Source organism: Erpetoichthys calabaricus, chromosome 12, assembly GCF_900747795.2.
Source record: "Erpetoichthys calabaricus chromosome 12, fErpCal1.3, whole genome shotgun sequence".
NCBI lineage: Eukaryota > Metazoa > Chordata > Cladistia > Polypteriformes > Polypteridae > Erpetoichthys > Erpetoichthys calabaricus.
Window position 1 is genome coordinate 104,671,434 of NC_041405.2, and position 12,512 is coordinate 104,683,945.

General features: G+C 36.7%; 1 protein-coding gene across 1 annotated transcript in view; it reads right to left on the reverse strand.

Moving 5' to 3' along the window:
- Positions 1–200: 200 nt before the first annotated feature.
- The window catches only part of brwd3 (bromodomain and WD repeat domain containing 3), a 183,440-nt gene continuing 171,128 nt past the window's right edge, over positions 201–12,512 (reverse strand). The window contains 2 exon segments of the mRNA XM_051934489.1: positions 201–5,130; positions 9,145–9,297. Coding sequence (XP_051790449.1) covers positions 4,442–5,130; positions 9,145–9,297 — 842 coding nt within the window. The 3' untranslated portion in view covers positions 201–4,441.

Sequence of the window (12,512 nt, forward strand, 5' to 3'; positions counted from 1 at the left end):
TTGCCAATTTGAGATGCAAAAAGTATGGATAAAGAAATTTGTTAATTTTCATTATGAAACAAATTGGATTGAAATCAGCTTCTCTCCTGCTCCCCTAAATGTGACAGGATTTCTGCAAAATGAATTGATGTAAAATTTAACTTTTAACAAAACAAAAAAAAGTGATTATGAAGACCAAACATGACAGAAGCTATTCAAGACCTTGTAAAATAGGACTTGTAATTTTATTTGTCTACCAGTGAAAATGGAAACCAGCTACAAAGTACATAATACACATTCTTGAATCAGAACCTCTATCAAAATGAAAACTTTACAAAATTTACATTTTGCCTTTGTTTATACAGTAACAAAAAAAAAAAAATCAAAGAAAAATCCCTCAAAACTGAAAGCCATGTTTCTCATGTTGCATATAAATATTACATTTGGTCTGCCACACTGGCAATATTTTAAAATTCCCTGAACATTTTTAAAGGGTCCTGAGCTGGGTGAGAAGAAAAAAAAAAAAATATATATATATATAATTTGGCGATTCAAAGTCCCCTGAAATAGACGTATAAAGTTAAGCCTGCTTAGTTATGCTACTAAATACAACACCGAAGCTGGAAACCTGGACTTTGGCAGGGGCCCATAAGCTAAGGAAAAGATAACAGTTCATATAACATCACAAATTTATTCTTTATAAAAGAATATACATATATATTTATATTTTTTCATTTCACTTGTATTTCTTCTAAAGCTTCTGTGATATAAATGTAAAATTACAGGGTTCTGTTCACTGGTAATGGATCAGGTGCCCAAAATGGCTAGTTCTGCAAACAAATTGGCCTTTAAAACTTTGCTTTTTGATTTGCACATCCAGGAGCAATTCAGATTCAGCTCCCAGGATAACATAAGATGACAGTAAACAGAGGTCATTAATAAATACGAGCACCACATTTAAAAGAAACCAGCATAAGCAAAGTAGAAAACACGTTCAATAGTCAGCACCTATTATTAAATCACTGGAATCAAATGTAAACAGACTGAGAAGGAACAAATTCCAACTCATCGGGTCCAGCCTAACATTGGCAAAGGCTGCCACATGAAAGACTGGAGATATCGTTACATTCTACCACTTCTAAAAATGCTACAAACAGATCCTGTAAAGTACTATAGAAGTCACATTTTAAATAATTGTCAAGATAGTGCAATTTTATTACCCCCCCCCCTCCCAAAAAAGTGAAGTTTATTAGGTTTCTAGAAATTATTTTTTGTGTGAAAAGTCACTAAATGAAGGTGTACAGAAAGAATTTTGAAAGTAATACTAATTAAGGCATTAGTATATACTTGAAACAGGAAATTGATGCAGTGAGAAGAGTCCTTTTTTTAAAGTATACCATTAACACGCAAATTCATGTTATTGTCACTTAAAACTTCTAGAAAGTGTCACTTTAAGCACCTCTGGATGGAGGTATTCTATTATTTCATGGCCAGTCAATTATATTTAATTTGAAATGTATTGAAATAATCTTCTCTCATCCAACATTGAGTGATTGTGTTTCAATTATGGAGATGAAAAAATAAAAAACACAACTGGCTGTTCATATCAGGATTATTTCACCTGTAAGATCTGGTGGCCTCTGTAAATGTTGGCTATCAAAGGCTACTTTCACAACTTGACTAATTTATTAATACATTCCATTTAATAAACAATTTTCTGCTTTCCTATTTTCACAGGCATTGCACTTAATACAACATATCATTAACACTGCACTCTGGCTACTTCAAAGCTGAAGATTAGGCCACAATGATGGCTTACAGGAGTTCAGCATTCGTGTACTCTTCAAGTATTGAAATTTCATAAATTACTGAAGTAAAATAGGAACTCTGCTCCTGCTTTCAAAACTATGTTACCATTGAGATGCACTGTAAAAATTACTTTTCAATTGTACACATTTACAGTCCTGTAACGATTGATCTTTGGCTGACAGTTAAACAACATTTAGCAGTGAAGTGTTAATATGTAGCCAAAAGAGAGAGAAAAAATTAACTACGTGCTCTGCAGACCAAATCTATCAGGCATTCCTTCACTATGTAATACTGATATATGGTTTTCTTCAATAAACCACCAACTGCAGCAGTTTTTGGAAATGCTTATTTCTCGTAAAACACAAAGTGCTCCTACAGTTAAGAAAGTTACTCTACATTGGATGTTAAACATGTGAATGCTTTGTTCTCTGAATGCCATAATAGTATTCATATAGGGCTGCACTGTAAATACAATATGACATATTCTCCACAAACCCTGAACACAAAACAAACATCAAATCAGAGAACTGCAGCAAAAGTGCAACACAGTAACTGATGTAAGAGAAATATGTGCCACAACCATTATATATAAAAAAAACCCCACCAGTTTCAATTTCACCAGCATATACCAATATAAGTTGAACCTCTGTTTAATACATGAAAAAGACATGTTGCTTGCTGAAAGCTAGCTTCATTGTATTCCATGCATTAATACACATATCACCTCCTCCGGGAGAAACTGCAGTTACTTTCGTTACATACAAAACCACAAATAGAAAAACATACAATTTACAATTCTTAAATCAAATGCATGAGTTCTTGCTCAGTTTTGAGGAAAAAAAGAGGGGGTGGGGGGAGGGATGTCACAGTTAAAAGAATGGAATTACTATTTTATCGTGGCACCACCTAGTGGTTAAAAAGCACAGATATGTCCTGTGACTATTTTAACGAAGGCTTAATTGATCAATTCCTTATACCAATAAAAACTAGAACACTAAAAAGGTTCCTTCGAATTATTAAAATTTGATTTCATTGTAGACCCTCTATAAATAAAAAGTATGTGAAAAAATATACACAGCGATATTTTAAGTTACTGCAGGGCCAATGCACTTGTGCAGAGAACTAAAAGCTGTATTCTGTGGTGCACAAACAGATACATAATATTATAGAGCAGCGTGCACCAAATGCATACAAAAATGTTTGGCAATATGTGCTTCTGCTTGGCCAAAAACTACATGTCTGAGCCATGACTACAGTAGATTTCAGTACCTTTAAAGCAAAACTTTTACCTGCCCGTTTGTCCATAACTAGTTAGGAGTTTCTCATGAACACCGCTTTAAATATGTGTATAAAAGCGTGTTATTGGCAAAACCTTTGCACCTAGCACACTTTTACTTCTGATATTATAATAATGTTCTAAAAAGGGAAAAAAACAAAACACCAAAATATTTCCTTGCGTAAACAAAATTCCCACTTTCCATACATACAAAGTGAAGAGCCCTCCTTTGGCTCAATAGAATATCATATTGGCACCATTTTTTCAATATTTTATATTTACAGAAATACATGCTACAAAGAATGCACCATTGAATATAAAAAAAATGTACATATATGTGCATTTATAATGTTCATGAAGGCACCAATAAATCTGCCATTTTTTGAGATGAAAAAAATCCTCACACACATACACTCGAGTTCCACATAAAATGTTTAAAAAAAACAAACAAAAAAAACAAAAAAACACACACACATATATATATAATTGCCTACAATAATTTCAGTGCAGCCAGTGGATGTCAAACTGCAAAAAACAATTATTTGAAAATGTCACACTGGCTAAGTTTTACCTCTAATTCCATTTGCCATATCATTCAATAATACAGCTGCCTCAAATTGTTAAATTGTGCAAAACATTATTACTATTGTAGGAACATCTGTAGAGTATAAATACATAACAGTGGATAAAAAAAAACTTAAGTCTAGAGTGTGGTTTATACCTTAGCACATATACAGCATACCAACATAGTTTCCCATTTTTTTTGGGCTGTGTTAGGAAACCCAAATGCACCTCCTCCAGATAAAAAGGAGAACTGGTCAGCTTTTCAAAAGCAATCACTATTTGAATTCTAATAAAGCCAACAAAATGAGACTATCTATTTTCATGAATTATTAAAAGATGGGTGACAATTTTTCAACACAAAATCGAAAAAATAAAATCCCAGTTATTGCAGGCTATTTATCTCACAAAACAGTTATCTGCTCTTAGGAAAACAATCTAAAATTATCTGGTATTCCCAATTTTAGCACATAAAATAGGAAGCACAGTTTGTGTTGCCAAATGAAGATATATTACACAGCATATGTGAGAAGATGTAGGGATATCCAGTGCATTTAAGGCCCTAGTGAGTAAGGCTCCTATTTATGCTAGCTGCTGGAGAGATGTGTTAAACAAGTGCATCACTGGCAAGATTTAGAGCACCTCTGTCAAAGTTTCAGTAAACAGTCCCACACACAAGCATGCTTCAAGAAACTTTTACGTAGAAAAAAAAAATCCCTGCAGTAAAAATGTAGTATCTCAGTTTTTTTAATTAAATAGTTTAAAGTGTCTTTTTATTCTTCAAGAAGGGAAAAAACAAAACAAACAAAAAAAAAGTTAATGATTCCATCCCATTAGATGACTAACCCGAGCCTTTTCAGTCATTTTTCGTACTCTGCCCGAACGAGACATTCCAAGATTCAGGGGGTCAGCTGCTGGCACAAAGGTGTCATCTTCAGAGTCATCATTGTATAAAACAGTCCTTCTACCCTGGTTTCGGGTATTAATCCTTGACTCTTTGTGAAGGGGTACCCTGCGTAACCTTCCTTCTTTTCCCTCTTTAGTCCCTCCCTCCTCATCTTCATCAACACGCATTTTTTTTCTTCTTCCACGTGGCCGGCCTCGTTTAGGTGGTCTCCCAACACTCCTTTTTCTTTTGCCATTTACTGGGACCACAGTCACCTTTTTGGTTTTGCAGCTAGGATGAGGTCGAACTGTTATGCTGTAGTCATGATCACCCCCGTCAACATAATCTCTGTCCGATTCAGAGCCTTCACTGCTGCTAGAACTACTTGCAGAGCTTGTACCTGAAACTTCACTGTCCGATGAGGAAGATGAAGAGGAAGAAGAGGAAGAGGACGAAGATGATGAGGATGATGTACAACTGTTCCCAGCAGTCTTCCCAACATGCTTGTTTTCAATTTCTGAATCCTCCTCCTCCTCTTCTGAATCTCCTGGCAATTTCCTTTTATTTGCACACTGAGTCCGACTTTTTCCATTGGTTAGGGGTCCATTAGCTGAAGAATCTAAAGAATTTAAAACAGACTTCATTAAAATCTATCCGATATTAAACACTAGAATGATATATTCTGAGGTGCTAGATTTTAAAATTACTGGAATGTTAGAGTTACAAACAATTTATGGAATACTTAAAAGTTGGTAAAGTGTTATCTGCTGTTAAGTGGACAAGGACAAAGAAAGAGGCTTTTACTTCCCAAAAGAATGTTCTGTACTAGAGGTCTACTTGGGGTCAGTTGAATCTGTGTTACAATGAGGAAGTAGTAATAGACTCATTACAAGAATGTACCCCACAAAGGAGGCTTGATTATTCTTTTGCTTAGTGGAGAACCTAGTGCTGGACCTTATCTGCCAAATACAACATCTAGACCTGTTTACAGACAGGGAAAGAAGTGCACAAACAAGACCTACTGAACAGAATGTAAAGCAATGTATTTTAGTGATGAAACAGAGTTAACCTATAACTAACTTTCAGAAACATGGCCAAAAAAAAAAAAAAGGAAAAGAGTGCTCTCTCCCCTTCATATCTACCACTGAAATTCTTTCCATGGGCCCTGAAGACTTCAGAACTATCCTTGAAAATACAGGAACCAGATTTTTAAAAAAATGCTAAAAATATCAGGTAAATGTAAAGCAATTGTAAGTTGTTTGCTATAAATTTAATTGAGATGGTAATTTGTGAGAGCATTAGGTACTTCACTAACACAATTTTGGTATGCAGCTATGTTGCTGCCTTAATTTGTAATTTACTAGCTGTGGGAATATGGACAACTACAATGTATTCAGGTACTGAGAAACTTGAAAACCAGACAAAGATCTCCTTGTTTTACCTGCTAACAGTCCAGAAATCTTCCAAAACATTTAAAAGCTAACACCCAATAAAAGAAAGCTTCCTTGGGCAATACATAGTTCTTTTTCAAAGTGGGGAAAAAAATATTCATAAGTTTATATCCCCTTTTGTCCGGAGTTGGTTTATCCATAACAAAAGGCCAAGCAATACATAGAGAACATTCTCTAAAAAGAATAACTACATATGAGAGGATACTATAGTCACCCTTTAGCAAAGTCAAATTCATGCAAAAGAGCCAAAATCATCATAGTATTGTCCTTGTGGAAATGACCCGACTATGCATTTTCTAAGATTAATAAATAAAAATCAAAAGTCCTCAAAAATACCTAAACAAAACTACTTAGACATGATTGGAACGGAGTTTTTTTTAATGTTATGATCAATGTTGCATAGAATTTTTTTCCTAATAGACCAAAAAGAAGCAAAAGTGAAGAAGAATGCAAAGAAGAAACCCAGGTAAAGGTATTTGTAAATAATCCAAAATTAGTAATAACTATCTTTTTTATCCTCTCACAAAACATTCTTTTTCACTGACAGAAGGCAGAAGACAAAACTTTGCTACTAATTTCTTTCATATAAGCTGGGACAGTCTTCACATGTATCAAGGAAGGAAGAAAAGAATATATACACTCTAAATTAATTGTTGGTTAATTTAAAAGAGCTACACTGCTTATCTCTGTATGTCACACAACAGGACTACACATTCACACTCATCCACAACAGAAGAATGCATGAATGGTCATGCATATGTGGATTTTTGCTTTCTTAAGACCTGTGGTCCTCAAGCAGTCCTAGAGGACCCAACTGTAGCTGGAGGTTTTTGTTTCTCATTTTAATTGGACTAAGCCTAATTAATTAAGCTGTTTCCCAGTTTCTTTGTTTTGACGTCAACGTAGAAATCACAAAACTAAATTTGGTAAAATTTTATTAAAACATACTAAGCAGTTATATGGGGATAGTGTAATTTGTTTTTTTTTAAATAGCTAAAAAAAGTTCCAGATTTTCAATCTGCTTTTCTAGGTGTGCTGGTTATTTGAGCAATTATTTACAAATTACTAGGTCTGATGCCAAAACAGTTGTAGCCTTTCATCATTCAGTGTCATCTGACAAGGTGTCTGCTCTGCTTGTTTTAAATGGTCATTATTAGGATAAAATGAAGGGAGCAAACTACACAGAAAAAGGGCAAATAAAAAAGTTAAGCACTTAAAGTTCTAACAAAAATAGAGAAATGTTTAGTCTTATAAAAGTAAACATCATACTGCTCTGTTGTTCTGAATGCTGAAAAAGAGAAAAAAAAAAAAAAAAAAAAAAAGAACAGCTAATTAAATCTGATAATTTTTATTAGTTATCATCACTGATTGTGATTTGCAGCCACTTTGGGTCCCCAGGACTGAGATTCGGAACCACTACACTAGACCAACTAGTGGTCTCTTCTGGGTGAAATTTAAATCTGACTTTAGATAGCAAATGGTACACTCTTCCATGTTACAGGTGAGTTGAAACTGCTCACAAAAGTGTTATACAGTAATCCCTCGCTATATCGCGCTTCGACTTTCGCGGCTTCACTCTATCGCGGATTTTATATGTAAGCATATTTAAATATATATCGCTGATTTTTTGCTGGTTCGCGGATTTCTGCGGACAATGGGTCTTTTAATTTCTGGTACACGCTTCATCAGTTGGTTTGTCCAGTTGATTTCATACAAGGGACGCTATTGGCAGATGGCTGAGAAGCTACCCAACCACAGCGCGTATTATGTATTAAATAAAACTCCTCAAATATATTGTGAGCACGGGGGCTGTTCGCACCCCTAGAGGACACGGCCGCTCCTCAAAAAACGCTGCAAGATTACCTTCACAGTGCTCCCTTCTTTGCCGGGCTTACATGTGGCTGCTTTGCAAGCGATATGCTTCCCAAATGGTGCTTCGCATACTTAAAAGATCAAACAGCACGTATTTATTTTTGATTGTTTGCTTTCCTCTCTCTCTCTCACTCGCAGAGCAGAGGGGCTGTTCGCATACTGGCCTAGAGGATACGGACGCTCCTCTAAAAAATGCTGAAAAATGCTTGCTCCCTTCCTTGCGGCTACTTTGTCCGGGCGCTTTGCATACTTAAAAGCCAAACAGCCCTATTGATTTTTGACTGTTTGCTTTTTTCTCTCTCTCTCTCTCTCTCTGACACGCACTCCTTTGAAGAGGAAGATACGTTTGCATTCTTTTAATTGTGAGACGGAACTGTCATCTCTGTCTTGTCATGGAGCACAGTTTAAACTTTTGAAAAAGAGACAAATGTTTGTTTGCAGTGTTTGAATAACGTTCCTGTCTCTCTACAACCTCCTGTGTTTCTGTGCAACCCCCGCGATGGAGGAGGGATTACTGTACAGAGCAAAATATTAAAAGGAAAAAGTGGTGTCTACTGGAAAGAAACCAATTTGTTTTGTTAATAACATTGGCCACTCAACAAAAATAAGAACAGGTTGTTCTTTGAAATTCTGCGGATAAATGTTAATCTTGGGGGTTTTGGAGTAGTGCAGCATAAAAACTATTCCTTACCACACTACACAATTAACAGATTATGTTCAGCTCAAGTTCAATTATTCAAACCACAAAATACACCTGGAATAAATTCATTTTTTATATATACACAAGGATATAAAAAATTATATTATACCTTGGAACTGTGTATTGTTAGAAGGTGAACTGCTTTTTTTTATTTTTTTTTTTTTATTTTTTTTTTTTTAATTCTCCAGCTGGGTTTACCAAAAAACACAAAAAATACACACACTATTATAGACCGCATTCTCAACTGTGTAATCACAATACTTACATTTAATGGTCTCCAGAATCCCATAAAGTACATCAGCAGTTAATTTATCAGTTGGAGCACCATTTTCAAACACCTCTCTCAAAATACTTTGCCACTAGAGGCTTCCTTTTGAATTGAACTTTCAGAAACAGTATTACCAATGTAGCACAATGGGAATATCATTAAACTTGCCCTCCTGAGTTACTTAATTTTACTTAAGTTTAAGACGAAAGCTGCAGCACTCTGATTTGTTACAAGCTCTAAATACTTAACAAAAAAATTGTAAAATGGGAAAAATGTTTATATACGATGGCAGGCTGACCCCGACACACACACATTAGCTATTTTTCTTCAATTTATCTGTACCTTGCTTTATTGGAATGGAACGACTCCGGGTCACACGGTCAACTCCTGGTTCTCCAGTTCTAATGTTGCTATTTGAACTTGATGTAGATGGTTGACTGTCACCTTCCCCTTCATCACCTATTGAACCACAGGGGTCTTCAGTAGTTTCTGATGCTAAAAAATATATAATTTTAAACATGTAAAATATCTTTACAAAACAGATAAAACTGAAAATCCAGCTTTAAAATTATGATTAAATTTAATGATCTATATCACTGGTTCCCACTTGTGAGTGGAACAGCAGAGCTAAGAGTTTAGATCGGGTTGAGAAGAAATGGCCAGATAAAACAAATCTACAGTATGGTGCCAAATACATCATCAGATCTAGCCTGGAGGATCCAGATAAAGCGATGCTACCACCGCTTCATATTATGCTTGGGTTAATGAAGCACCTATCAAAAGATGAAGCCTGTTTTATCTATTTGGGCTGAAAACTGAAAGAGGGAATTTGCCAGATCTGAAATTAGTAAACCAATTTCTGAAGCACAATTTAAAGGGGCAACGAACAACCTAGAATGAAAGTCTTGGGTAACATTCAATAAATAATTTCTATGTAAAAAAATGTATTAGTTACAGTTTAAGGAATTGGGCTGCAACATGAGTCTGAAAGTTCACTTTTAAGATTCACAACTGAAATTTATCCTTGAAAATCTTAGAATTGTGAATGAAGAGAGGGTGAAAGATTCAACATGAGTATTTCAAGAACATGAGAAGGTGGTGCCAGGGAAATATTTTTGGGGGAATTTTAGTATGATGGTGACCTTATGCTGGATGATTCATAGGGATGTATCAGAAAATGTGTACAAATGATGGACCACTAAAGTTATGGATTAAAAAAAAAAAAAAAAAAACCTGATAAAAACTAGATAAATTATATGCAAGTCAATATATGTAACAGAACATCTCATTTCTAAATAAAGACATTATTATTATGAACATGGAGAGAAAGCTAGTAAGATCTTAGCTCAACAGATCCTCAAGCAAGAAGTTCGCAATGCAATCCCAGCAATCACCAACACAAATGGAGATAAAAATCATTGACCATAAAAATATAATGCTTATACCCCAAATAGATACTCTCAGTGCAGAGGAATTGGATAAACCTCTGGTGCTATCAGAATTACTAGATGCTATAAAGACACTTCAGAGTGGGAAAGCAACAGGCCCCGATGGCTATCCTGCTTAATTTTATAAGAAATTCTCCACTCAGCTAGGTCCCCTCTTATTAGCAACATTTACACAAGCTAGAGACAATAAAATTCTACCTCAAACTTTTGGACAAGCATTAATCACTGTTTTTCCTAAACAAAATAAGGACTTATTACAATGTGCATCATACAGACAAATTTCACTTCTGAATAATGATGTTAAGATACTCTCCAAAGTCCTAGCTAGAAGGATGGAGAAAGTACCGCCTCGGTAATATCATAAGATCAGACAGGATTTATTAAAGGCTGACACTTAGCTTCCAATATTCAATGTCTATTTAATATAATATATTTACCCGCAAAGTCAAAACACCCCAGAGATATTATTATCGTTGGATGCAGAAGAAGAATTTAATATGATTGAATGGAACTACCATTGGAAAAACTTGCGTTTGGCGCGAACATTTGTGCGTGGATCAAACTACTGTATACCAATCCAGAAGCTTTGATTTGTATTAACAACATTAATTCAGACTACTTTAAACTAGAACACGTGGTACCAGGCAAGGATGCTCCTGGTCACCACTGCTATTTGCAAATCGCTATTGAGCCACTGGCAGTTCACTGTAGAAATACTTATGAGAAAAAGGGGATTATTAGAGAAGGACTTGAACAGAAAATCTCTCTATACATAGATGATATAGACAGAGATAGATACTTTATTAATCCCAAGGGGAAATTCATCTATCTATCTATATACTCCAGCAGCAGCATACTGATACAAAAAACAATATTAAAGAGTAATAAAAATGCAGGTAAAAATAGACAATAACTTTGAATAATGTGCTGCTCCTCAGTCTGGAGATGACACTGTTTAGTGGATGCAGTGGATTCTCCATAATTGATAGGAGCCTGCTGAGTGCCCGTCGCTCTGCCACGGATGTCAAACTGTCCAGCTCCATGCCTACAATAGAGCCTGCCTTCCTCACCAGTTTGTCCAGGTGTGAGGCGTCCCTCTTTTTAATGCTGCTTCCCCAGCACACCACCACGTAGAAGAGGGCGCTCGCCACAACTGTCTGATAGAACATCTGCAGCATCTTATGGCAGATGTTGAAAGACGCCAGTCTTCTAAGGAAGTATAGCTGGCTCTGTTCTCTCTTGCACAGAGAATCAGTATTGGCAGTCCAGTCCAATTTATCATCCAGCTGCACTTCCAGGTATTCATAGGTCTGTACCCTCTGCACACAGTCACCTCTGACAATCACGGGGTCCATGAGGGGCCTGGACCTCCTAAAATCCACCATCAGCTCCTTGATTTCGCTGGTGTTCAGGTGTAGGTGGTTTGAGTCGCACCATTTAACAAAGTCCTTGATGAGGTTCCTATACTCCTCCTCCTGCCCATTCCTGATACAGCCCACAATAGCAGTGTCGTCAGCGAACTTCTGCACGTAGCAGGACTCAGAGTTGTATTGGAAGTCCGATGTATATAGGCTGAACAGGACTGGAGAAAGTACAGTCCCCTGCAGCACTCCTGTGTTGCTGACCACAATGTCAGACCTGCAGTTCCCGAGACGCACATACTGAGGTCTGTTTGTAAGATAGTCCACTATCCATGCCACTAAGTATGAATCTACTCCCATCTCTGTCAGCTTGTCCCTAAGGAGCAAAGGTTGGATGGTGTTGAAGGCGCTAGAGGAGTCTAGAAACATAATTTTTACAGCACCACTGCCTCTGTCCAAGTGGGAGAGTGATCGGTGTAGCAAATAAATGATGGCATCCTCCATTCCCCCCCTGTCCTGGTATGCGAACTGCAGAGGGTCGAGGGCATGGCGTACCTGTGGCCTCAGGTGGTGAAGCAGCAGCCGCTCCATGGTCTTCCATCACATATGACGTCAGAGCGACAGGCCGGAAGTCGTTCAGCTCACTAGGACGTGATACCTTTGGGACTGGAGTGATACAAGATGTTTTCCAAAGCCTCGGGACTCTCCCCTGTTCCAGGCTCAGGTTGAAGATGCGATGTAGAGGACTCCCTAGCTCCAGCGCACAGACCTTCAGCAGTAGTGGCGATACTCCATCTGGACCCTGCTGTAATTGTGGGTATATATATGGTACTGTATATATCAGATCCACAAAATACTGCGCCTGCAGTCCTAACAGCACTTACAGAATTTAAAAAGATTT